Source organism: Bubalus bubalis, chromosome 15 (genome assembly GCF_019923935.1).
Source record: "Bubalus bubalis isolate 160015118507 breed Murrah chromosome 15, NDDB_SH_1, whole genome shotgun sequence".
In the NCBI taxonomy this organism is placed as follows: domain Eukaryota; kingdom Metazoa; phylum Chordata; class Mammalia; order Artiodactyla; family Bovidae; genus Bubalus; species Bubalus bubalis.
This window is the reverse complement of record NC_059171.1, coordinates 73,631,046-73,657,041: the sequence shown is the minus strand read 5'-3', so window position 1 is coordinate 73,657,041 and position 25,996 is coordinate 73,631,046. Positions and strand designations below refer to the sequence as shown.

General features: G+C 48.2%; 1 protein-coding gene and 1 long non-coding RNA gene across 2 annotated transcripts in view; one reads left to right on the top strand and one right to left on the bottom strand.

Moving 5' to 3' along the window:
* TG (thyroglobulin) overlaps nucleotides 1-25,996 on the bottom strand; it is a 237,052-nt gene that overhangs the window by 167,409 nt on the left and 43,647 nt on the right. The window contains exons 21-27 of the mRNA XM_006079344.4: nucleotides 21,500-21,649; nucleotides 19,242-19,412; nucleotides 15,778-15,894; nucleotides 15,142-15,257; nucleotides 13,315-13,423; nucleotides 7,957-8,148; nucleotides 3,483-3,647 (exon numbers count right to left, since the gene is read on the bottom strand). Coding sequence (XP_006079406.4) covers nucleotides 3,483-3,647; nucleotides 7,957-8,148; nucleotides 13,315-13,423; nucleotides 15,142-15,257; nucleotides 15,778-15,894; nucleotides 19,242-19,412; nucleotides 21,500-21,649 — 1,020 coding nt within the window. The remainder of the gene's footprint in view (nucleotides 1-3,482; nucleotides 3,648-7,956; nucleotides 8,149-13,314; nucleotides 13,424-15,141; nucleotides 15,258-15,777; nucleotides 15,895-19,241; nucleotides 19,413-21,499; nucleotides 21,650-25,996) is intronic.
* LOC123329515 lies at nucleotides 13,459-16,321 on the top strand. Its single transcript, XR_006545091.2, has 2 exons — nucleotides 13,459-13,591; nucleotides 15,063-16,321. It is a non-coding gene; the product is annotated as an uncharacterized LOC123329515 (long non-coding RNA).

Here is a 25,996-nt window from a genome sequence, read left to right as displayed (position 1 = left end):
CAAGCATCAGAAATCACCATAAAACTCATTTTTTAATTAGAAAAACCAAGACATAGAGAGATCATACAATGAGTAAGCATTCACTTTGGGATTTTCCTCCCGAGGTCTGATTCCAGAGTCTGTATTTTAATGAGCATCTAACCATTTGCTAAATGGAAGGAGGAGGTTGACCCTCAACCACCCCTGGGATGGATAGAGTTCCTCTTTATTGCCCCTATACCCTCTCATGTTCTCCCAATCCAGTCTACACTGTCTCCATCAGCTGTTCAGATATCTGGAATTCTCACTCCTCTTTCCTTTCATCAATATCTGCCATTAGGAACGGGTTTTTTCAGCTATTCGCACTTTAGTAAGAATTTTAATCCCTATGTTTATCTTCTCAGGGGTTAATTGTACTTGAGGCTGACTTCCTATTGTGGAAAGGAAGGATCTGTGCCCTACGGTTCCCAACTGGAGGTGACCTCCAAATCACTCTGTGTACAAAGCAACCTTCAATCTGGAACATCACGAATATGACTGAGGCTGTCTGAAACTTGCAGCAAAGGGTTCCCTTCATAAAGCTCCGCCTGGACCCCAAGATATGCATATACACCCAGGGCCCCGGAAAAAAACTTCAGAAGTAATCACTCCGTCTCAGGGAGGCCAGACGAGGGCACAGTCTTCACTTCTTGGGCATGGACCAAGCACACGCTCTGTGTTAAGCAATTCACTCTGGATTTATTGCCCACGAATGGATCATATGTCTTTCTTCAAATGCTCATTTTCACCCTGGGTTACCTCTCAGAATAACGGATCCCAAATGTTTACTTTCCATCATAGAAATAAACGATTTTATTTTATTTACCACAAAAGAAATGAATCCTCATGGAATTCCACCAAATTCTGTAATATTGTTTTTCCAGGCTTTGGTAAATAGGCATTCCACAGGTCCTGTGTGCACTCTCTGTGCCAGGTCTTATGTTCCATAGTGTGAATCCAGAAGTTCATAAGACACAGAGCTTATTATATACTATATAATAAGTCTAGTTCTTAAAATGTAACCAAAAATGACAGATTTTTTAATGATATCATGTAACATTAATACTGCGTCAAATACAATACTAAGTTCTACATGGGTATCATCTGAAAGTATGATATAAGGAAGCAGTTAAGAAAGTCACTTTGGAGGCCTTTGGAGGCAGAATGCCTGGTTTCAGGTCCCAACCCTTCTACTTACAAGCTCGGAGACCCTGGGAAGCCCTCACTTGTTTGCCTCAGTGTCTACAGCTGTAAAATGGGAACAATGGTAATACTTTGCCTCCCCCAAAGCACCGTGTTGAGGATCCGTGAGTTAGAACAGGTCGAGACCTTGGAGCAGGGCCTGGCTCTTAGTAAGCACGATGGAACACATTTCTATGACTACTGTTATTGTCTACCCTCTCCTTTCATCTTCACAGCAACCCAGTGAGCGAGGAGCTGTCATTACCCCATTAGCAACCAGACCTGCAGACATGTACTGGCTAGCTCAAGGCCACACAGCTGGTGTCCAAAACCGTAATTCAACACCACAGGGCAAACTCTCAGCTGGGCCAGGGAGGGCAGCTTCCAGACAAAGGCTCAGTCTCAGTGCATTGCCCACTGCCCTGCACTTCCTAAAGAACCAACACACGAATCACGCTCGAAGCTCCACAGAGGAGGAAGGGATAAGCTCTGTGGGTAGTCAGGGAGGGCTCTTGGAGGAGCTCACTGCCATTAGAGTCCAAGAGCTGCAGCACATTGAGAAGCAGAGCATGGAAACTTCTCCATGCTCTGCAGAAGGCAGGACCTGGTCTCTGCCAGCCCTTAGAGGACCACTTCCAGGGGATCTCACGGCTCTTTTGACAGGCCAGCCCCCTCCCTCCTCTTTCTGGCTGACACCAGCGTGTGCTTTCGCCCCTCCCTACTCAGAGGGTGGACTGGAACCATGGGGTCCAGTTCTGACATTCAAGGGCTGGCAGATAAATACAGGAGAGAGGAGATAAGATGCAGCCAGGCTACCTTCGACCTCACACTGGATCTGAAGAGGTAAGTGAACAACTGGTCCTTTAAACTCAATCTCTCAAGGTCAGAAGAGAACTTCCAGGTCACCTACTCAGAGCTCCTCAGACTTAGTGTATGTGGCATCATCAGACAGCCTGTTAGAGTGGATCCCTGGGGGTTTGGGGAGAGGCCTGAGAACATGTATCTCTCCTGATCCCCCAGTGATGCTGAGCCTGCCTGCTGGTCCTGACCACACTAAGGCGCACTGGTGTGGTCCATCCTGACTCAGGACAGAGCGGTCTCAGCCCCTCCCAGGTAGACATCTGCAGGTGGAGGCTGCCCAGGGCCAGAGGAGGCAGAGAGAGCTGACTGCCTGCTGGGGCTGCAGGTGCTAACGCTCCTCCCTGTAAAATGAGAGGTGGGGCGTATGATCTCAGGGTGACCTTTAGATCCAACAATTACATGCTTGAGGAAAAGTTTGGAAGAGCTTCTCAAAGACAGAAGACCAAGGAGCCAGCTCAAGGATTGTTTCCATCAGTTGAGCCCAGGTCGGGGGCCCCGCAGTTCCTTGTGCCACTCTAACCAGGCTGGGAGGTTTGACGGTTATCGCCTGGAATTCCTTAACTGTCAGAGGGGGAAATATGCCCAGGGGGCACTCATCTGGGAGACAGATTGCATTTTGGGCTCCAGTTCTTCCAGTTACAGTTGGCCCCCTTGGATCCACACATTTTACACAGGACTCTGCAGTCGCTCCCGCTAAAGAATGGAGTGTTTCCCCAGCCCTGACTTCAGGTCAGGCCAGCGTAATGAGGTCTTGGTGACAGTGTCAGACCCAAGTCTCAACCTTCAGTGGCCTGGCTTCTTTTCCCTGTTCTCTCCCTCTCCTGGGACTTCCCAGGTGGCACTAGCGGTAAAGAACCCGCCTGCCAGTGCAGGAGACACAGGAGATGTGGGTTGGATCCCTGGGTTGGGAAGATCCCCTGGATGAGCGCAACCCACTCCAGGATTCTTGCCTGGAGCATCCCATGGACAGAGGAGCCTGGTGGGCTACAGTCCATTCACAAAGAGTCAGACACGACTGAAGCCACTTAGCACGCACGCACGCTCCCACTTCTGCCCACAGGAGAATACGCTCATCTAGAAGGCGAGGCACTGAAGCAGGGCCAGGCCACCGCCATCAAGTCCAAACGACATCATCCAACTGCCAAGCGACCCCAGGATGTGAGAAAGCGTGGCCAAGGTCAGCGCAGCCATCCCACTGAGCCTGCCTGAGCCAACCTGAGGCCCCAGAGCTGCACCACGCTTCTCACGCAGCACTGCTGAGATGCTCTCTGGTTGTTTTTTATGCAGCATTTTGGTACAAATTCTTTTCAGAAGGATAAATTCCTCAGGGTACAGAGAGGGCTCCCAGCAGAGAAGCAGACCTTGCTGGTGAGCATAGATCACTGTGAAGGAATGCACCCGGAGTGAAAGCAGATACTTACCCCCTATCTCCTGTCCTCCCAGACGCAGCGTCACCTGGCGGCTATCCTGGTCGTAGGTCACTCCGGGACAGGAAGCATTAGCCTGGGCTTCCGCAGGGTCCCTCCAGTCTCTGACATGGCACAGCAGGACATCGGGGGAGCTCAGCAACCCACAGAGGAGGGGACCTGCAGAGTCATGAGATGGAGGAGAGGTGGGTGTGATGGCGACCAAGCAGGGGCCCCTTGCAGATGCACGTCTGTGCCCTGAGAAGCTCGTAGGATGCAGGCAGGGAACCAGTCCTCAGGAATGGACACAGGAATTCAGGAGCCTGCTTTTGACTTGGCCCATCCTTCCCTGATCATCCTGTAGTTGTCTTACCAGCCAAGTCCAGAGAGGAGGGCCACCACTCCCTCCTCACAGGATCAGCAGCAGTGACACCTCTGATATGACCAGGGCTCCTAATGCCAGCATCCTCTGTCTCCACTTCCAGATTTTTGAGGCTTCAAGGAAATAAACAGTGCCCACCCCCCCCACCCCCCGCACCACCATTTTTCATTCTCTCTGTGTCTCTCTCTTCCACACACACAATCAATCTTGAGAGCTCAGGATTATTTTTTTTAATTTATTTATTATTGTTATTATTCTGGCCGCACCACGCGGCGTGTGGGGTCTCAGTTCCCTGACCAGGCATTGACTCCACACAGCCAGCACTGGAAAGCAGAGTCTTAACCACTGGACCGGTAAGGAAGTCCAAGGAAGGAGTATTTAGAGTCAAAGTGCTGCTGCTGCTGCTAAGTCACTTCAGTCGTGTCCAACTCTGTGCAACCCCAAAGACGGCAGCCCACCAGGCTCCCCCGTCCCTGGGATTCTCCAGGCATGAACACCAGAGTGGGTTGCCATTTCCTTCTCCAGTGCATGAAAGTGAAAAGTGAAAGTGAAGTCGCTCAGTCATGTCCGACTGTTAGCGACCCCATGGACTACAGCCCACCAGGCTCTTCCATCCATGGGATTTTCCAGGCAAGAGTATTGGAAATAGTTCTGTCAAAGTACAGAACTATTAAAATCCAGGAGCTGTACACTCATGGCACAAGCCTTCCTGGTAGGAAATGAACTCCTCGTCTCTGGGTGGACGCAAGCCAAGGCTGAGCACCCATGTCCCTGGGATGCATAGACGATCCATTACTAGATTTGGCAGTTGGAAAGCATTGGACCACTTTGTCTTGACTATATCTTCTAACTCTGAATCTTAAAAAAGCTGCCCCAATGTTATGACTTTATTTAGTAGCAGAAAGACCTACCTGTCCCCTAACTGAATTTGATAGTGATTTTAGTTAGATTAATAAAGGTAAATCAAATGTTGGGATGCCTGTGACATGTCAGCCACTATGGTCAATGTTTTAAGAATATTAATTCCCTTAATTCTTATTATTTTTTATCTTCTTCTCCAGATGAGGAAATTAAGCCTCATGTAAGTACATTGTTTAAGTTTATTGAGATTTAGAAATTAAGTAATTTATATACCAAATGAATGTATATACTATATACCAATTTATATAATTTATATACCATATACACCATTGCATGGTATATAATTTAAACCATATACACCATTACATGGTATACAATTTATACCATACATACCATTATATGGTATATAATTTATATACCATATACCCATTTGGATACATAACCCTGTTAGGTAGTACAGTTGTTCAGATTCTCCTGGGGGGAAAAAAATGGAAATCCACCACTTCACATCTCCCATCCCCTCCATTATCCTAATTTATGTCCAAATGCAGATACACTTCAAACTTCTCTCACCAGAATAGATGACTCACCAATGTCCGGCTTATAAATTTGACATTTTGTTCTCTCCTGTCCCACTTTTAACTGAGTAGCTAAAAATCACCATCACCGTTACTATCAACAGCATCTCGGTGGTGAACGTTTACCTCAGAGACCCACTAACTCACTCGGTGGTTCTCAAACCGCTTAGACCATCATATCAGAGTCACAGAAAGGGCTTTGAAAATGCTTGTTCCTCAGCACTAACCACAGAGGTGCTGACTCGGCAGTCTGTGCAGGTCAGTGGAGGTGGGCTGCACTTGGGAACAAGCCCTTGTGAACAGCACCACCCATGTGGCTGAACCCCAGGATCCCTGGGCTGGTGAGGCTGCTTCATCTCACAGGTGGGGCAACAGACGCCCGGAAAGGGAGGCTGGTTCATCCCAGCTGGAGCACGGGGCTGCAGGGAAGCATAAGAGCCTGCGGAGCGCCCAGAGGAACCTGAGCTCTGTGGCTGCCCGTCTCATAAACCAAGAACGAGAATCATGGACTTAAACAGGAGGCAGGCCGTGTCTTCCCTCCGCCTCTCAGAGCTGGGAAGAGAAACGCAGGCTGCTTTCTTCTTTAACTAGCATTCACTGAGCACTGTGGGTGTCTGAGAGGTGGGCACCGGCTGGAGATTTGAAATCACTTTGCTGATCCCACAGGCCGGCTTCCGTTACGATGCCAGGAGCCTCAGGCCCCGCAAGTGTTGCTGAACCCCACTTCCCAGTGGCTTCAGCTACTTGTCAAGGTACAAGGAGGCTCATGAATGTAGGTCTGGAAGTCTCATGAGTTTTCACTAATAATTATCAGCAGAAACAAAGCCATTTCAGGGTGGGAGGTTGGCAGGGGTGGGAGTCTTGCCGGGGAGGAAGGGACAAGGGAGCAGGGAGACTCTTCCAGAAATTAAGTGCCTTCCCAGACAGCAGGAAGAGGATTCTGCTCCTGGTCATGAGCAGATCCAGCCAAAGCTTCACAAGTTAAAATTCCAGGTCTGCCCATCAGACAAGACTGGGAAACATATCTGCCTGCTGGTTGATGTGTGTCTTGAAGAAAAGCTTAACTTGCAGCATTTCGAGGTCGCTGTTCAAACCCAAATAATTTACAGATTAGGGTTACATTGGAGGGGAAGGCGCGTAAGCTGCTAGCCAGAAATGTCATGGAAAATAAAGGATCGTGTGGGCTTATGGCTCCATGGAACAAAATAATTATTCTGTATATGATCCTAAGGAAAATGAAATCAACATTTCCAACTTGAAAAACCCTATGGTCTGGTGAGTAATTGGACATCTGGGGAAATTGTGGTGTCCTCAGAAAAAACATTTAGTTTAAAGAAGGCAGAAGTCATCCTGGATTTGAATTGCAGGGTTTCTAAATATAGGCTGATATAGAGACATATACAGACACACCTCATAGCTATTGCGGGTCTGGCTCCAGATCACCACAATAAAGTGAATATTGCAATAAAGTGAGTCACATGAATTTTTGGTTTCCCAGTGCATATAAAAGTTATGTTCACTTTGTTCTGTAGTTTACTAAGTGTGCAATAGCATTACGTCTAAAAAAACAAAATGCGTACTTACTTTAAAAGTACTTAATATGCTAACCATCATCTGAGTCTTCACTGAGCTGTAATCTTTTCACAACAGTAACATCAAAGATCACTGATCACAGATCACCATAACAAATGTAATAATAATGAAAGAACCTGACATATTTCAAGAATTACCAAAATGTGACATAGAGAGACCCAAAGTAAGCAAAAGCTGCTGGAAAAATGGCACCGATAGATTAGCTTGATGCAGGTTTGCCATAAACCTTCCATTTGTGCATCTGCAAAAGCACAACTAAGAGAAGTACAATAAAACGAGGTGTGCCTGTGCACACACGTCTCTAAACACCTCATGCGTGCATGTGTGCTCAGTTGCTAAGTCGTGTCCAACTCTTTTGTGACCTCGTGGACTGTAGCCCACGAGGCTTCTCTGTCCATGGGATTCTCCAGGAAAGAATACTGGAGTGGGTTGCCATTTCTTCCTCCAGGGGATCTTCCTGACTCAGGGATCAAACTCACATCTCTTGGGTGTCCCACACTGGCAGGCAGATTCTTTACCTGCCGAGCCACCTGGGAAGCCCTCTAAACGCTACCCAGCCCGCAAAGCCTGGACTAAGTCTCTCCTCTTCTAGACAGCCCTCCCTGACCATCAAGTCCCCTTGGCATCTTCCTCTTTTGCAGTTAAGTCTCCCAAGGCCTCAGACACTCATGTCACCTTCTGTATCAAGCCTGCTACACAGCAGAGCTCCACACACACTTGGATATGTCATAAGCTTGGGTGACCAGGAGCAGCTGGTTTAAATTCTCTGAGCCTCAGTTTCTCAGCTTGTAAAAATGGAGCTGGAAATACTTCCCCTGAAAACAGCAGCAAGAAGAAACGTGGTGTTGCCATGTAAAGCGGCCAACACAGTACGTGACCTTTTGGAAGGGTCACAATTGTCCCTCATTTTGTAAATATCACCTTCTAAATGACGGTGGTCCCCTCATGCCTGTTGCTCCCTACAGCATTCCCCGTGCTGTGCATACTGGCTTTGGCAACCCCATGCCTTCCTCAAATTTTACAGACCACAGGTCATGGAAGAGGGAGGAGGCTCTGGCCCTCACTGTCACCTTACCTCCTTGGACCTGCACGAGGGTGAAGCCATCGCAACAGGAATCACGATCACAGGCGAGAAGACAGAAGAGATGGACCTCGGCCAGACTGGCTCCTGAGGCTGAGAAGGTGACGGGGCTGTACATTCCAGAGAGTGCACTTTGGAAACCAGTTTGTTCAAATCTTTTCTGACCTGTGATGGTGAACTCTTGGCCTGGGAGAAAAGCAGAAAGATAAACTTTTTCGAGCTCTAAAAGGAATGCAGACTGTGCTGGTCAAACGACAGTGGACCCTCTGACCACAACAGGTACAGAGTTTGGTCCAGAGAGATGCCCTCTGTGTCATAAAACCCCTGGACCTCCCATGTGTGCAGAGCATGGAGACGTGGCCCCAAGTCCCAGATAAATGCCCGCCACACCTTGGAGGGTCTGCAGGGGAGATGTGGAGAACGGGCATTGATTATGGTTTTATCACCAGTAAATATCTTTTTGAGCTCTAACTGTACACAGACACCAGACCACACGCTTTACCCAGACAACCTCATTTCACACCCAGCGCTCTTGAGCTCGGCTCGGCCTGCTCTGCCATCATGCGCGTTTCTGTAACACAGTGATTTGAACGCGTGGTGCTCAGGCAGGTTGGCTGCTGCGACGCTGAGCCGCACTGGTTGATCTGCAGTGTCCCCCGCATGTCCCTGCCCTGTGCCATCAAACCACAGGCCCATGCACTTACACACGCAGCTGAAGACAGCAAGCTGCAGACACACAGCGCTATGCGATACCCATCAGCCCATGGGCTTCTTCTTGCCTCAGACGGGCCAGTGGCTCTGTCTTCGAAGTGATGACTGCAATTCTCCCTTCTTTGTGCATCTGGCCCTCGTTGCCACAGCTCAGCATCCTCAACCCTTCCCCTCTCCCTCCACCATCAAGCTACCCTGCCCTTCACATTTATGGGAGCGTTTCTTTGTGATGGATTCAGGATGTCTTTTTTTTTTTTTTTTTAAGTTTTGCTAACATTTTAAATAAGACTGCTATTGTTTTTGTCAGTCCTCTGGCTAGAAGTGGCATGGTTTGGGTTTCTTCTGTCCCTCAGTCTAGTTTTTCCATAAGCTCAGTTATTTTTAGAGCATCCTTTTGCAAATATGAGGGGCTTTAATCAGATATAGATATATATATATATATATATATATATATATATATATACACACACACACATATATTTCACTATAGCCAAAATGTCTGTTCTGTTATTATATCCATTTTAGATTTGAGGAAAGAGAGCCTTAGCAAGTGAGCAGTCTGGCCTAGGTTTACACAGCTCATCGGTGGCAGAAAAAACACCAGAGCCTGTGCTCTATGTCACCCTGACCTCTCAGTGGCCTAGCAGGTCAACAGGTCTTAACCAACTCACGCACCTAAAGCTGGGGGAGACCTTACAGCTTAGAGTGCAAGCTTCAGAATCAGACAGACCCAAGTGCAAATCTTCGCAGCACCCCAGGCGTGTGAGTTCTTAGGTCCTCAAAACCTCAGCTTTTCCTCCTGTAACCAGGCATGTAACCCTCACAGATGATGCTGAGTGGATGAAAAGATAGACTGGACGTTAAAGGGCTGAGCCATGAACCTGGCCCTTAGCTGACACTCAGCAGATATATTACAGGTGTCCAAAAAAGCCAGCATCTTTTCCTCCAAGCCCTGGATCACTCAGCCCCTGCTGCCTGACTGCCCTCTAACTGTGCCAGGCCCATCCTACACCAAAGCCCAGCTTAACTTAAAGAGCCCATATCCCAGCTTTATTGGGTTAGAATTCACCTCTCACCCTCGATCTCTCTTACACTCTGTCTGTGCCTCTACTAAGGCTCTGCCATCCTTCACCCAGCAGTTAAGCCACTTGGGACAGCAGCTGCTGCCACACCAGCTGTGATTCCTGGACCCAGTCCTGCTGTCAGAGGCGGGAGTTGCCAGCCATGTGTGACTCCTTGAATATCAATTCCAGTTCATCAGAGTCATGTTGCAATAGCCACATTCCAAATGCCCAGTGGCCACGTGGCTACCGGCTGTCATGTTGGACAGCAGAGACTTATGGAACATTTCCATGCCTGCAGAGAATGCTGCCCGGACGGTAGGGCCACGTCTCAGCTCACAGGGCATCCTCCACACAGCCCTGCACAGAGGACCTCCTGCCCTGAAATGTGGACACGTGGGCCCCTCCTCATCCTTCGTTCTGACATCCCCCTTCTCTGAAGTTCCTTCACTGAGCACCCAAAGCAGTTTGTGTCCATTTTTCTTTTCCTTTTTAAATTGTCATAAAATATACATAATAAACGATTTACCATTTTAACCATTTTTAAGTGTACAGTTCAAAGGCAAAAAGGTACATGCACAGGATCTGCAGCATCACCACCATCTACTGCCAGAACGTTTTTCATCCTCCCAACTGAAACTCTGTCCCCATCAAATGCTATCTCTGCATCCCACTTCCCCCAGCCCCTAGTAACCACTATTCCTCTCTCTTCTCCGTGAATGTGTCTCTTCTAGGTACCTTACATCCATCTTTACCCCAATGTCCTATTTCATTTTCATCAAAGCACTTATCACCCTCTGAAGTGCTCTTGTTGTTAGATCAATTCCTCTATCAGCTATGATTCTGATTTTGATCACTGCTGCATCCCCAGCACCTGCTGAAGTGCATATCCTACCATGGGCACTGGGTAGACACATATGGGGTCTGCTGTGCTGGGTTCACCCACACGGTGGCCGAGTCCTGAGCAATGGAGCAGGTCTGGGAGATCCTCCCGAGCTGGGGGAGGCGGGGCCTGAAGTCTTGGGTCCCCTGGATGGAGTGTGACCAGATGCTTCCTGTTTCTAGGCTTCTTCTGTGAAACAAGGGCTAGACAATCTCCAAGGAATCCTCAGGCCCTGACTCCCTTTGACTCTGCAAAAGCATGTGGCTCTTCCTCCATGGTCAAGAGCATGGACTTGGGCAGAGGATGGCCCCGAGGGACAAGCCAAATTGTACCATCTTCCAGGTCCCCTAAGCTCCAGCATGTGGATGGACATGCTGACTACCTACTGGGCACCACAGAATTTTCGAGACACCTTCAAAACCGTGTCCTTTCTACCTCAGCGGTGGCACTGTATTCCCACTTTTACAGAAAGTAAAATAAAGAAGGCATTCCTGATCAAAGAACTAGTAAGTTGGGGGTGAATCTAAACCCAGATCAAATTTACCCCTACCTCCCTTCTCTTTCCATTACACCACGATCCAGAATGGCTGGGTCTGTGTGTTTTCTGCTTGAAAAAAAAAAAAAGCAAAACAAAACAAAAAAGGGCAGAAAACAGTTCTGTCCTTGATTTAGTTTGGCAGCAAAGAAGCTTCACAATTTCCCTTGCAATTTTCTTCTAAAGTATAAACTTTCAGGAGATGAGGAGAAAAAAATAACAAACACTTAAAAAGAAATACAAATGTATTTAAAAAAAAAATGATAAAAGGCCAAAGTAGAGTTTTCAAGAACATTTTTGAGAGGGGTTACTTGTTTTATTTGGGTTTTCTTTTTCAGAAAATGATCTCTGTGCTCTGTCATTTTTCAAAACAGGTAGTAAAAATAATTGGAATAAACACTGGGGCAGAAATTCTAAAACCCTGGCCAGAGATCAGAGAAGACAGAGCCCTGCTGGATTCCATTCTCCCAGGGGAGCTCCCATTTAAGACAGGATGGAGGTATTAGGCTAAAGAAGGACCAGAGGCGAAAGGACACAGTCGCTTGTCCCTGCCGTAGACTGAGTCTGCTATCGAGGTCAGCTGAGGCACTGGGCCCGGGCCGACCAATCCTCTGCAAATGCCAGCTGCTCACAGAGCAAGTCTGTGGCTGCTGGTGGCCAGGCTGCCTGCCCAGAACCAAGGACCCAGGGGAGTGACACGCTTGCCACCTTCATTCCAACCCCCTAGCCCTCGCTCAGGCTCCCTGCCCTGTCTTCCTGTCCACAGCCATAGCCTCGGATCTTTGGGAAACCACTGGCAAGAGTGAAAAGGATCGTAGAAACCTCCACTTGCGCTTGCTCTTCACCACATGCCTCACACTGTTTAAAAAGCATCGCATCATTCTAAAACACCCTCTTTCCCACCTCCCAACAACCTCAGTCCACCTGCAACTCCTGTTTGACTAATGCAGGCACAGCAGCCGGTGATGCCAAGGAACCTGCCCAAGATCACAGAGCTGGCGGCAGTAGGGCCGGGGTCAGCCCATCAGGTGGGCTCCAGGCCCTCACCCTTAACCGCGGGAAGCGAGGCCAGGGAGCCCTGACTAGCAAAGGTATCACAGCTCGCGGGCAGAGCCGAGTCGTGGCCCGGTGGACAGGGTAGAAATATGCATGCCATAGGATTCTTGGGAGAGGCCCACCGCTCCTCCCACACGTGCTACAGTGACCAAGAAGGGTCGCCCTGTGTGAGGCCGCCCCCCTCTGTGAGGCCGCATGGGGGATTCAGACACACAGGTTCAAACCCAGATCTCCGATTTCTAGCAATATGTACGACCTTGGGCCACTTTCTTAATCACTTTGAGCCCCAGTTTCCTCATCTGTAAAACAAGGATTATGATACCGTTTTCACCTTTCTTCGAGAATCTCTGTGAGGGGAGGAATGAAAGGATGTTTGGGGAAGTGAGCCATAAACTATAAATTATGAGATGCCCTTGCTACTCAAAACGCGGCCCATGAACCAGCAGCTTTGGCGCCCCTGAGAAGCTATTTGAAAGGCAGATCTTGGCCTTACCTTGAGTTACTGAGCAAGAATACTGGAGTGGGTTGACATTTCCTACGCCAGGGGATCTTCCCATCCAAGGGATCCAACCCGGGTCTCTTATGTCTGTCGCCTTGGCAGACAGGTTCTTTACAACTAGCGCTACCTGGGATGGCTCAGTGGTACTGCGCATGCGCACTACATAGGGAGGCGGTCCTGAGTGCTGGGCGGAGAAAGACAAGTGCGTGGAGGTCTGGACTGCTTGTGAGCTTCCAGGGAGAGTAGAGAGGAAAGGGGATGGGGTGGAGTTCCCTGAGAGGGAGGGTTGGTACAGGCAGCTGCAGGGAGCTCAGGGCCCATGGCCCTACTGGGAATGCCCCCGTATCACAGGCAGACTCATGGGTCTGCACGGGGCACAGGGGTGGACTCAGCTGACTTTGCCTGCAGCTTTTGTGTCTGCTCTGCAACTCAGCCCCTCCCCTGCAGGAGGGCCTCCCCAGTCCCTTGGGGCCGGGGGCAGTGTGGCTCCCCTCTAAACTCACCCTGTGGAAAAGAAGCTCCAAATGCTAAACACGTGAAGCCAATGGGCCACCCCGCCACCCCGACCCCCCACCCCCCTTGCCAGCCATGCAGCTCATCAACCTACCCTTTTTCAAATACACAGCTAGAGGGTCTCCTTCCCTGCTCCTCACTTTCACCTGACACTGAAGACTTCCAAAGCTGGTGGCCTGAGAGGTCCCCAGCGCGTCTTCACTCTGAAGATGGAAAGAAGCTCCATTAAAGTCCTGTGATGTTTAACATAATAATAAGTTCAGCAAACGTTGACCAAACTCTACCCAAAGTTAGGCTCGGGGGCTACAGAGATAAATAAGAGAGGAACCCTCCTCCTTAATTTCTCCCTTTCTACTGGATCGCACAGACAGGTAAGCAGCAAATTCCAGCCAGAGTGTTAGCTGCAAAGATACATGTCATAAAAGAGGAGATAATTACCCCTGAAAAAGGAGTGCTTAATTATTTGTGTGTGTGTGGAGCGGCTGGGGGGTGGGGGGGCGGAGGATTATCTCTTGTAACTTCTAAAACAGCTCTGTTGGGTAGGTGTTATTGATATGTGCATTTTAAAATAAGGAAACACAGGCTTAAAGAGGATGCATAGATTGCAAAATCCACACAGCTAATTATGGAGTGGAAGGATAAGAATCCCGGTTGGATTTCATTTCCTAAACACAGCCCCTGGGCGACACTGCCAGTTTAGGTGTTCTGGGGGGAGGGCAATCAGGAGCGGTTAATTCTATTGCAAAACAGAAGCTAGAAAATTTTCCCAGAAAAAGTGAATCCAGGCGGGTTCTGATGTATAAATAAGAGTTTGTCGGGTGGAAACAAGAGAAGGGGGATTTTAAGCAGAGGATGTGGCAGAGATGGAGACCTGGGATCCCACAGGTGTTTTGATTAACTAGGTCCAGTGGTTCTCAGGGACTGTCTGTTACAGGGATGGGAGGCAGGTGGTGGGTGGGAGGGAGAGAGAGAGGCAGGGGCCAGCCTGTGGAAGACCTTGTTTGGCATATGTGGTGAGGATCAGGCGAAGACTCTTTGGCTTGAAAATAAGGAGGTTCGACTTCTGTAAACCGTGGCGTTCTCGTTTGTCTCTGATCTCTGGTCCCAGCGCTCTTGCTGTGTGGGTTTGGTAGGATAAATCTGTATTCACTGTGTCTTGTTTCTAGTACTTTGCCTCCTCCAAAGTTACCCAACTTTGAGTTTCCCAGTTCGATTTTGGGAATTTGGGGAGGGCAGAAGCTCAAACAAAGGCTATTGGAAAGCAATCACTCTCCTTGCTTTTTAGATAAAAATTAAACTCATTGAACAGATGGTGATATGGAGAGGGAAGAAAGGCCTTTAAGCAGGAAACATTCCTGCAGGTGGAAAGGATCTGAGTTTTAGGTCCCAGATTACAGGAGCCCTGATCCCATCTGCTGAAATGGTTGAAACCCTACCAGCTTTGACTTATAGAAAGAACAATTTCATGTGGTTCTAATATTTAACTTTTCTTTTCCTTTTTAAAGTTATAATCATGTTTTACTTCTACAGTGAGAAAGAATGCTTGAGTCTGGGACTCAGATGGTATTTGGGGCTTTGGACAATGTCCTGGTGTGTCCAGTGACCCAAGTTGCCCAGTGAGATAAGCTGGTGGGGGACAGGGGGAAGGGGCTCATTACTATGACCCTCTTCTGATGAATCTATCAGGAAGTGATGCTGCTCAGATAAATAGTCCCTATGTCAGCTTCATCCTGAGCCATCACCGGTCCCCTGCAGTTTCAGTTTCCCAAAATCCCATCATTTTGAAGAAATGGAGGTAACATGGGACCACTTATTGCTAATCTCATTCCATCGTCTGCTCAGAGTGGTGTCGATTCAATGAAGGCATTTCTGACGTAGGACAGACCCAAGACAGAGCCTCCATGTGGCTGCCACAACTCACCCGACCGGAAGTCGTGCAGGCGATGTTGTCACTTGCCCAAGCATAGAAATCACAGGACACTTCTGATCCTGCTGTGGACACCGTGAGGAAGCCGCAGGCCTCGTCCAGTGCACAGTCTGCAAGAACCAGGGGACAGTCACCCACCTGTCTCTCAGGCGATACAGAGGACAGACAGACACAAATGCCTACTCCCTGCCCCTCAAACACACACACACACACACACACACACAGTAACAATGACTACTCATGGAGGACTGGAGGATTATGAGAAAATTCTTGTAAAGATGAATGCTCAATATGTGGTATTTGTTATTATTCATCTCTGGCCTCACCCTTGAAATAGACAGCTGCATCTCCTGAGCTGGACTAAATGCTCCACAAAGAACAAATGTCCCTCAGTGCTTCTCCCTTAACATCTGGCAGAGCCTCATTCTTGGCAGGCAGCAGATGCACTATAAACTCAGAACTAAAATTATGAGTTAGATGTACATTTTGGAAATCAGTTGATTTACAGAGTATTTCTGAAGAAGTATATTTGATTATGATCTCGAAGGTTATATGTAACATGTCTTGCAAGATCAGCACCATGTATTCCTATGGCACCACCCACGTGCCCGGCCCCCCATTGCCCCTCACCTGCCAAGCACTGCATCAGTGAGGACTCAGAACTGGGAACTTCAGACCTGACCATCACAGCCACATCAGCATTGAAGATCACCTTAGATTCTGGAAGCTTCTCAAATTTCCGCATCACTGAAATGTAAGCATATCCATGAAACTTGACTCTGAAGAGTCTGGGGTCTCTGCAGAGAAGCCAAAAGGAAATTTAGGTCAAGAAATCACTTCCCACCCATTGCATTTGCTCACATGGGTGCTGCAAAAAGACAAATTCCCTTTGAAGGGTAGTTCCAGAAGCTACCTCATAGCTAACACTGAGCGCTATCACTCACCATGTCTCCTCTTTTTCATCTCAGTGTCTGGAAGTAAGAATATCTATTATATGTTAATCCTCACAACTCCCTTTTTCACATTGATACTGATTTTCTACATAAATTTATATTTCCTTGTCCTTATCTTTGAAAGCTAATGATATCTCATAATTATTTTATTTATAATGATACAAATGAAATATCTTATTTATAATGATATCTCATGTTTATTTTTAAACAACTTGACCTCTTTCTGGAAAGAAGTAAATTATTTTTAAAAGACAAAGCATGTGCACATGGGTTCGTGTAAGTCTGAATATGCAGCATGTGGCGCAGACATTTTTATGATAGCATTTGTCTAAATGATACGTTAGCATCTGTTTTTCTAGGTCCCATCAACACACCTGAGCTCCTGTCTGTCACAATGACACAGTCACGAGCTCATGGAACTAGACAAGAGAGGAGAAAGAAAGAAAATTTCTCAAGGCTATAAAACTTGGAACTCACCCTTTACCAAGCAAAAAATCCATGGCAGGTAACGAGCTCTCAAGGAATGAAACTCATCTTACAAGCCAAAATGCTCAAAAGCACCAATATTTTGCAGGTAACTATCAAAAAATAAGCCCTGAAGTACATGAGTACTGATTTTTTTTGAAGATGTGGTGATAAATATGTATGAGTCAGACACAACTGAGCAACTAAGCATAACACATGTAAGCCCTCATTCTCACACACACCCATTGCTTTAAAAATGAGACCGTGTCTGAGTTGATTTTCATCATGTCAGTACATTCAAGGCCATCCTAAGTAATCTGTTCTCAGTTTTCATAATAAGTGTGGGGGGGAAAGAAGTGTGTTTGGAGTGGAGATGGGAGAGGGGAGTATTAATATAATAGAAATGACAGGTGTTAAGCCTTTGGAAACTTTGATACGAAAAACTCTCATTTTACAAAGTGGCCCTCATCGATCTAGAAGTGGCCAAGTTCATGTGCTCAGTCCATAATCAGCCCTTCCCATCTCCTCCTTTCTTCTTTATTTTTTGTACTCCTTGATATTTTGTTTATAGGGACCAGAAGCTCCAGTCCAGCAAATACCATCTTACACTCAGCCCAGTGTCCCTAAGGCTTGGTTGGTATAGACAAGAAGCTCACAGCCTTCTGGGAGACTAAATAAAATTTGAGAAGTTTTTCAGTTTCCAATTAAATTAGTCTCAGGAGCCATAAATGCGATAAGTTTATCACTTCAATTAGAGAATCGACTGGTTTTCACCGATTGAGTGATGGAGATCTCAACATTGCAGAGCTCTAAGAAAAAACTCATTGACAAAGAGGATAGAAGCAATCTATGAACTGAGTTACCAAGGAGTCCTTGAAATATTGAGTTAGGATGCAAATGTATACATGCTCTTATTGTAATATCCCACATGCCTTATAGTCATTTACAAATTTACATATGTAACATATTTACAGATGTCTTGGGAAAAGCATTAAAGGTCAGCATCAAGGCACATCGCCCTATTTGGTCACGATTCCTCCACGGCTTGTGGAACTGGCCACAGGAGTTCAAGTGGTGGGAAAATCCCCTTCCTCTAGGTGCCCTTTAGGAGACTGTTCTGATCACACATGCTCAGGCGCTCAGTCGTGTTCAGCTCTTTGTGACCCCATGGACTGTAGCCCACCAGGCTCCTCTGTCCATGGGATTGTACTGGAGTGGGTTGCCATTTCCTCTTCCAGGGGATCTTCCCCACCCAGAAATCTAACCTGTGACTTCGGTATCTCCTGCATTGGCAAATGGATTCTTTACCACTGAGCCATCTAAGAAGCATAAGTTCTGAAGAAGCCCAGATAATTAGAGCCATTCATTCATTGTGTCTCCAGTATTCTTGCTGAGTAAGTTTGGAGCTTTGCTTAAGAAGCCAGAGATTCGGAGAACCTATCTGGAGGCTATTCCTACAGCACCTCAGGGAGGCATCGTCAAAGTTGGCAAAGCTGAGCCGTGTTCCTTGTAAACGTTTCTGATGCCACTGATGGAACGGGCTTTTCTGCTCCAGATGAATGCAGGCCAGAGCAAGCCAGGAAATGCTTTACAAAGTGTGCATTCCAATCCACACAGCTGAGCTGGTGGTAGGGATGCAAAGAAGGCTGGAGTTAAGATGCAAGCACCCAGAACAGCAGTCATCACCACGGTCCTTGGGCAAGTGGCCTTCCCTCTGAGAACATTCTCTCCCTCATTTGTAAAAGACAGCAAAGATCTGCCTGAGTCCTTAAAGCTCTAACTGTCCTTAAAGCTCTAACTCCCCTGACTGCTATTTCTGCCCAAGAGGAGGGATTGTAGAAAAAAGCAATAAAGATTTTCACTGGATTTACCATGAGATTTTATCCATGGACATGAAAGTTTGTTCATGGACACACATGCACAAATCCTTGGCATTTATTAGTTCTTTGCTAAGTCATTTCATCTCCATCTTGCTGATGGGGAAACTCTTGAAGGGGACTTGTCCAGCATTACAAGACCCGTAAAGGGCACCATGGGATTAAATGAGTTCTGAGCCCCGTCCCGTTACACTTGGGACTGTAGGACACCTATCGGTTCACTTAGGGCTTTTGTATCCATTATCTCATCGAAGAGCTGGGCTCAGTGAGCGTTTGTAATTGTCATAGGATGATATTGACCCTCACTGTGTCTCAGGAAGTGAGCAGGAGGCTGCTGGAGTGATGAGGCTCAGAGAAGCTGAGCGATTTGCCCTGGGTCACCCAGCAAGTAAGTTCTGGAAGAAAGATTGGCCCTTGGGTCTTCCCCTAACATCCCACTGAGGGAGAAACAATGACCACTTTTAGGGGCAAGCTGCCCACAAGAAAGGAAACCTCAGCAGATGAATGGCTTTTAAATTCATTTCTCATGAAGCTGAGTACTTAGGGGTGAGGTTTCATGATGTCAGAAATATTTTTTTCCAGTGATTAAAAGAGAGAAAGAGCAAAACAATAACAATTTTTGGATCTGAGTGATGAATATTTTTTCATCCTACTAATCTTTCAATACCTACGTAGTTTAGAAGTTTTCAAAATAAAATGCTGGTACAAACACATCTTGCGTGTCTCTCCCACTTTAGAAAGCCCAGTGGGATTGCATGCCCTGTTCCCAGGAGTGGCTAAATGAGTGGACTGTGCGTACCCAGACACTGGGCGTCCACCAGGGGGGCCTCTGTCTCCGTCCAGGGCAGCCTCCGCCCCTCGCCGTCCACACAGAAGGCCTCCTCACTGGTCCTGTCCCTCTGGCTGGCTCGGTACTGGCCGTCCTGGTCACACTGCAGGCCCACCTCGTTCTTCTGACAGTCGGTGACACCTGGAACCAAAGATGAACACAACCATCAGTGTCGTTGGGTCTTCCCTGGTGGTCCAGTGGTTAAGACTCCATGCTTCCATGGCAGGAGGGGTAGAGGTTCCATCTCTGGCTCTGCATGGCCAAAAAAAAAAAAAAAAAAACTATTGGTGTTGTGCTTCCTATCTGCCCGGCTCCCAGTCCTTGATCAGACATCCAAGTCCCATGTCTGAGCCAGACACACTCCCCCAGCCTCAAACTTGTCAGTGTCCCCACCCTGACCGAAGGACAATGTCTGGGCTCGCCTTTGGGCCACAAGGGCCTCTGTGACCTGGCCCCGCCCATCTGACCCTCCGCCTGCACCTGTGTGTCCACATCAGTGGGTACCACCAGCTCTGATACCATTTTCTGGACCCTGACCCTGACTCTGCCCCCTGGTTCTTCTCCTGGTGCCCAGCTCTCCCTGGTTCTCAGGGAGTTAACTCTTTGCCACCCAGTTCTCATTTCCTCAGGGAAGTCCCTTGACGCCCGAGTGTCACACCCTGTCCTCTGGACCCGCATCTCTGCTCAGAGCCGAGAGCATGATGATTATTTCCATCAGTCTGCAGAACGGCTGGTTCGCAGCTGTCTGCCTCCCTCCCCAGCGGGCAGGGACCTCACCTGGGTCTGCTTCCTGTTATAGCCCAGTGTCTTGCTCAGTGTCTGACACGTATGTAATACAAGCCCGCCCTGCCCACCCTGGGCTTTGATACTGTGATTTATAATAGAAATACGTATCTGGTCTTGATCCGCCATGTCTGGAAGTGGACGTTCAGAGAAAGGAGGTGACTCGGCCAAGGTCACAACAGTAGGAGGGAGAGTGGGGAGCAAAGGGGAGCAAATGCATTTGGGGCGGGGGTCCTGAGCCCCCGCCTCCTGCTCAGCTGCCCACCGTATGTGTATGCAGCATGCCGTCCACAAACAAGGACCAGTGCATGGCAGGGAACCCCTTCCCAGAAAGGATCCCTCGGGCCGTGTGACGGCACCTCACATCATCCCAGACTGGAACCCACGTGTGAACATCAAGGACGCTGTGTTCCCAGAGAAGAATCTCTTCTCTAGAAGGGATGCTGGACTTCTGGCCTCGGGAAATCCTCTGACCTCTTACTTCCTTGGAAATACCGCCCTATTTCTACTGCTCTCCTGACCAAAGAAGACCTCCTCTATCACAGAAGGGGACTTGATCTCTTTTGATTAATTATTTTACAACTCCAAACACGACTCAGATTTCAAATAGTAGTAGCCACAGTTGCCTCATGTTGACACCATTTCAGAGTATCATGAAAAGATGCATGAGGCAAGTTATGGGTCCGGGCGAGGGAAAACCCAACCTTCCCCAGGTGACTGTTAAGTAATAGACCGAGTGAAATCACATGACATACGGGAAGGCCGCCGTAAACACAGACCCGACAGATCCATGGGCCCAGAAAGGGAATATGAGCTACACGGTGGTGGTGACCGTAAGTGGAAAACATCTTCCACGTCTAAATCTGATAACACTGACTTACAAAAATCGGAAGTTTCAGAATCAGACTATACCAAGATCAAAGGCCAGTTATGTCACTTTTGGGGCAACTTTCACACTATCTGAGCGACTTTAGCTAAGTCTCATCAGATGAGTCTTGGCTTTCTTACACGTAAAAGTTGAGCTCATAATGTTTATCTAAAAGGAGAATTGGGAGGATTGACTGAGACAACACTAGTGAAGTGTCTGGCCTGGGTTTTAACAGAGCAAAGACATTCAAAGGTGGTGCCCCTTTGATTATGCTATGGACCCAGTGGTGCTCAAGGGTGGGCAATTTTGCCCCCCCCCCCCCATTTAAGAGATACTTGGCATTGTTTGGAGACAGTTCGGTTGTCACAATTTGGTATGCATGAAGGAGGTGCTTCCAGGATCTGACAGGTAAGGACCAGTGCTGCTGCTGAATAAACACCCTCTCACACAAGGGACAGCCCCCCCAAATGAAGAACTGTCTGTCTCCAGATTCCAGGAGTGCCAAGGCTGAGGTGTCCTGCTGTATTCGCATGGCACTGTAGGGTTTCTCTTTCGGGCAGGACCCGTGAGGACTTACAGTGAGTCTGGCTGAAAGCTCCAGCATAAACGGTAGTTCTGCCCTCAGGACAGGGGACACAGGCCAGGCTCCCTGCCTGTTCTTGGTAGAATCCAGCAGGACAGGGAACACACTGCTCATCCTGAAAATAGCTTCCTTCTGGACACTTGACTGGAAGAGATCAACAGAGCAATGAGGTTAAAAAACAAGACACCTGCTGTACAATTACAACCTCAGAATGCATTGGATCTGCGAAATTCCAAAATCAGACAAGAACTCATTCATTTAGCAAATGCCCACTGAGAATGCACTGTGCATCAGGCTCCAAGAGTCAAGGATAAGCCGTGAAGAAGGTCCACAAGGTTCCTGCTCTCCAGGAGCTGAAAGGGCTGGTAGGATGAGAGGGTGTCTGACAAGAATGTCAGATACGAGTGAGATAAAGCAGGAGCAGAGGGCATGATAGTGAGGAAGGCCCCTCTGAGAGACAACTTGTAAGATCTGATGAGTGAGGAGTATGCCAGGCAAGGATGCAGAAGAGAATTTCAGACAGAGGGAACAGCAAGTGAGAAAATCCTGAGGCAGGAATAAGTTTGGATTCTCCAAGGAATGAAAAGAGAAAAGCCAAACAGAGCCAGCTATTGAGTTAAAGCTTAGTGGACAAAGAGAAGGATGTCATGAGATGAAGTTGGAGAACATCTTTAAAGATGAGCACCAAAGAGGTTTAAACCTTTAAAGATGTTGCCATGGGAATGCGGTGGCGAACAGTGGGGGGTGCAAACTTTGGGGTCAGACCCAATAAAGTCCCCCTCCTCCCTGTGCCTAAATGACTGTGGACTTCTCTGAGGCTCCATTTTCTCCTCTATAACATTTTGTTGTTTATTCACTAAGTCATGTCCAACTGTTGGCAATCCCACGGATGTAGCCCGCAAGGCTCCTCTGTCCATGGGATTTCCCAGGCAAGAATACTGGAGTGGGTTGCCATTTCCTTTTCCAGGGGAATCTTCTCGACCCAGGAATCAAATCCATATCTCCTACACTGGCAGGCAGATCCTTTAGCAATGAGCCACCTGGAAAGCCCTCTCTGTAAAATAGGGATTCATTATATTATCCCACTGGAGTGTGGTAGTGATGTGCAGAAAGCACGTGCCATAATCCAGACTCCACAGGTGCTCAGTCTACAGGTGAGGGAGTTGTTCCTTGTAGCCTCAACTCCTGCTGTCTCTACACAGGGTGCCCTCCCTGTGGGGTGATCGCAACCATTCAGCACCATCTGACTCCACTCACATGGCCTCTTCCTCTGGGTCACTCAGTGATGGCGGGGCTCAGACCTGGGGCCACCAGGAGGTGAGATGCCCAGGGCACGGGATCGACAGAGGCCCTCATGGTTAGGGTATTGAGGCTCTGATTTCCTCAGAAACCCCAGGTGTGACCCTGGGAGTGGGGACCTGCTCCTGTCCGCACCCTGGACGCCTCCCTCCCCTCCTTCACTTCCTGCCTGTGCGCCCTGTCAGTCTGCAGACTCTCAGGGCCTCTGTCCCTCTGACTCTAACACTCGAAGCCCTTCTTACTGTGCTTCCTCCAACACGATACGAGCTGCGAAACAGAAACCCAAACTGGACAGACGCCCGTCTCATAAAGGTTCTAAGTTGGCGTCCAAGAGCTCTGCTCCCCGGCTTGGGTATGAACTTGGCCACACTGATTCGGACAGCTCAGACAAGGGATGGCAGAAAGAGGTTCCCTCTTGCCTTTTTTCTTGGTTCAGGGTTGGGCTCCTGAGAGTTGGTCAAGTAACTTCCAGAAGAAGTGAGCTGTTACTCAGGGAGGGTGGGAGTCAAAAGCATGCCTGCTCTTGGGAGCACTGTCTTGGTGTCTGGCGCTTCTCTGTGTACCTACTGCATGTATATCACCTCAGCACATACGGGAGTTTGCATGTTACCCCCATTTCACAGATGAGAAAGCTGAGCCTCCGGACATTCATGCACGATGCCCCTTTACCCACTGCAAGGGGGAGTGGGGAAGTAAAGTCATAGAATATGCCAAGCACGGTGCCAGGTGTGTCACCAGCCACCACCTTTCACGGTCACCACCTTATGGAAAAGGTATCAGTGCCATTTTAGTCTGGAGAAAACTTATGTTCAAGGTCAAGTTCAACCAGGCATCGAGGCGATACGGGTGGGATCGCAGTCCCATTCTCACCAAACCAAAGCCTTTTCTCCACCCACCAATTCAGCCACCTTCTTTTGACGAAGAAATGAAGCCCATACATGTGGGACCAGCTAGAACGGAGCCCGCGTGGATCTGACAGCTACTCTCCTGCGTATGCATATGCGTGTAGTGTTTCTGAGTAAATCAGAAACCCAGGCCCACCTTGGAAACAGAACCGTGTGTTTTCCGGCCTGCCCGGCGCCATGCACACCCTCGCTCAGAGTGGAGTTTCGTTACTTCTATGAGTCACATTGTTGATCATCTCTAGTATTTTTACCTCCGTGCTGGGGTGTTTTTTTTGTTGTTTTTTTTTTTTTTAAGCAGTCTCCAAGTTCATTGCTGAAGGAAAACAAAACCTGTGCAGCAAGCCTGAATTGCTGCCTCCAAACCCCGGTGCAGCTGAAGGGGCAGAGAAATGATAGCTGAGATATTTGCTGCCATAAACGTAAGGGCTCTCAACCACGCACAAGGAAGCCGTGTTGTGTTTCTCTCCATCTCTGACGTCAAGTGTCCTTTCCACCCAAACAAACCCTTGTAAACATCACGGTGAGCCTCCTGCTCTAGCAGGTAGGTCCTCTTCACAGAAACAATTGGGTGTTTATCCATCAGCTAAATCCCCTCATGGAACTCACTGGAAAACCCCTGAAGCCTCAGTTCCCTCCTCTGTAAAATGAGGCCATTTGGCCCAAGTTTGTGAGTTTTGCAAAGCTTTGGGGTTATGCCATCCCTCCTGCCAACCGGATCCCAGGGTCCCCAAATCAGGCAGCTACATTCGTGCTGAAGAAAATTACCTGAGGGCAGGGAACAGTCCTTCCCTCCTTAGCCTGCTTTGCTCAAGCCCACCCCTGGCCTGGCCCTGTCACTCTCCAATTTAAAATTCCCCCATTGTGACCCCACCAGACCAAGCCCCTTGCTGTGCCCCCAGGCACCTCCACGCTGGTTCCCGCCGACCATTCCAGCTCCATCTTTTGCCACGTTCCCCACACCCACATTCTCCAACCGCACGAACCATGTGCTGCTGCTGCTGCTGCTAAGTCGCTTCAGTCGTGTTCGACTCTGTGTGTGCGCTGGCCCCATAAAATCCACAGCACTTCCTAACTGCCTGCTTTTGCACTAATCTCCATTTCTGGAGTGTCCATCACTTTAGCAGCCTCAACACAGGGGTGCACACACACATATACACACACATACATACATACACACCACTGCTTGTCTGCTCTTATCCAAGCAGCAATTTCTACTCACCAGCCTTTGCTAGCCCGGTAAGCCTTCTCTGACTGCCCTGACCGTGATGCAAAAGGCTTTTCACATGATATTTTAGCTGTCTTTTCACTTAACCTCGCCTCAGCTAGACTGTGAGCTCTTTGAAAATAAGGCTATGACTTTTGGTTCCCTGAGTATTTCACATTATGTGTTTGACACATAATTGCATTTTGAAAGTTTGGATGGGATAGATGGAAAGATGGATGGATGGAAGGATTAATGGAAGGATGGACGGAGGGATAGAGGGATGGACGGAAGGATAGAGAGATGGAAGGAAGGAAGAAGGAGGGAGGAAGAAAGAGGAAGGAAGAAAGGAAAGGAGGAAGGGGGGAAGGAAACAAGACGCAACTTGTTACTTTAGGAAAAAATCCATAGAGAACTAGCTCTATAATAAGAACTTGCAGTGAATGAGTGAGCTAATGTTGTCCAGAACGAAAATGGAAAATCCAGACAGTTTCCCTGGGATTCTCCTTAACGGGCCAATTTGGCATGAAGGCTGCCCACAGGTAATTCTGAGGAAAAGCCATTTGGCTGGCCTTGAGGCAAGAGGGTGAACGTAACTGACCCCATGGGAGTTGCAAACAAAGCCTCCCGCCCCTGCAGCAGGTACTGTGTAGGTCAAGACGGCCCTGCCTGACGGAGTCACGGGAGGCAGATACTCCCATTGGTCCCCGTGAGTCACCGCCCTCCCAGGGGACCATCCAGATTAACCCCCCAAGACGGCACACAGAAACCCTGCCTCATCTCCACAGGACAATGCTCTGCTTGTAGCCTTACAGCTGTGTTCCAGATGCACTTCAGAAGGGAAAAGAGTCAGTTAGAACAGAAACAAGGATCAGAGGGCATGATTTCACCAAGAGCCCTTGTTGAGAAGGGAAACTTGTGAATCTGAGGACAGAACAAAGATTTTGGAACCAGCACAGCTGAGTTGAAATCTCTCGTAGCCAACTGACAACAAAACCATCTGCTGAATTTTCACTATGTGTGAATAGACGTGCTTTGTATCGATTATATTCTGCTATGCAAATTGCAACCCCCCCACCATGAAAT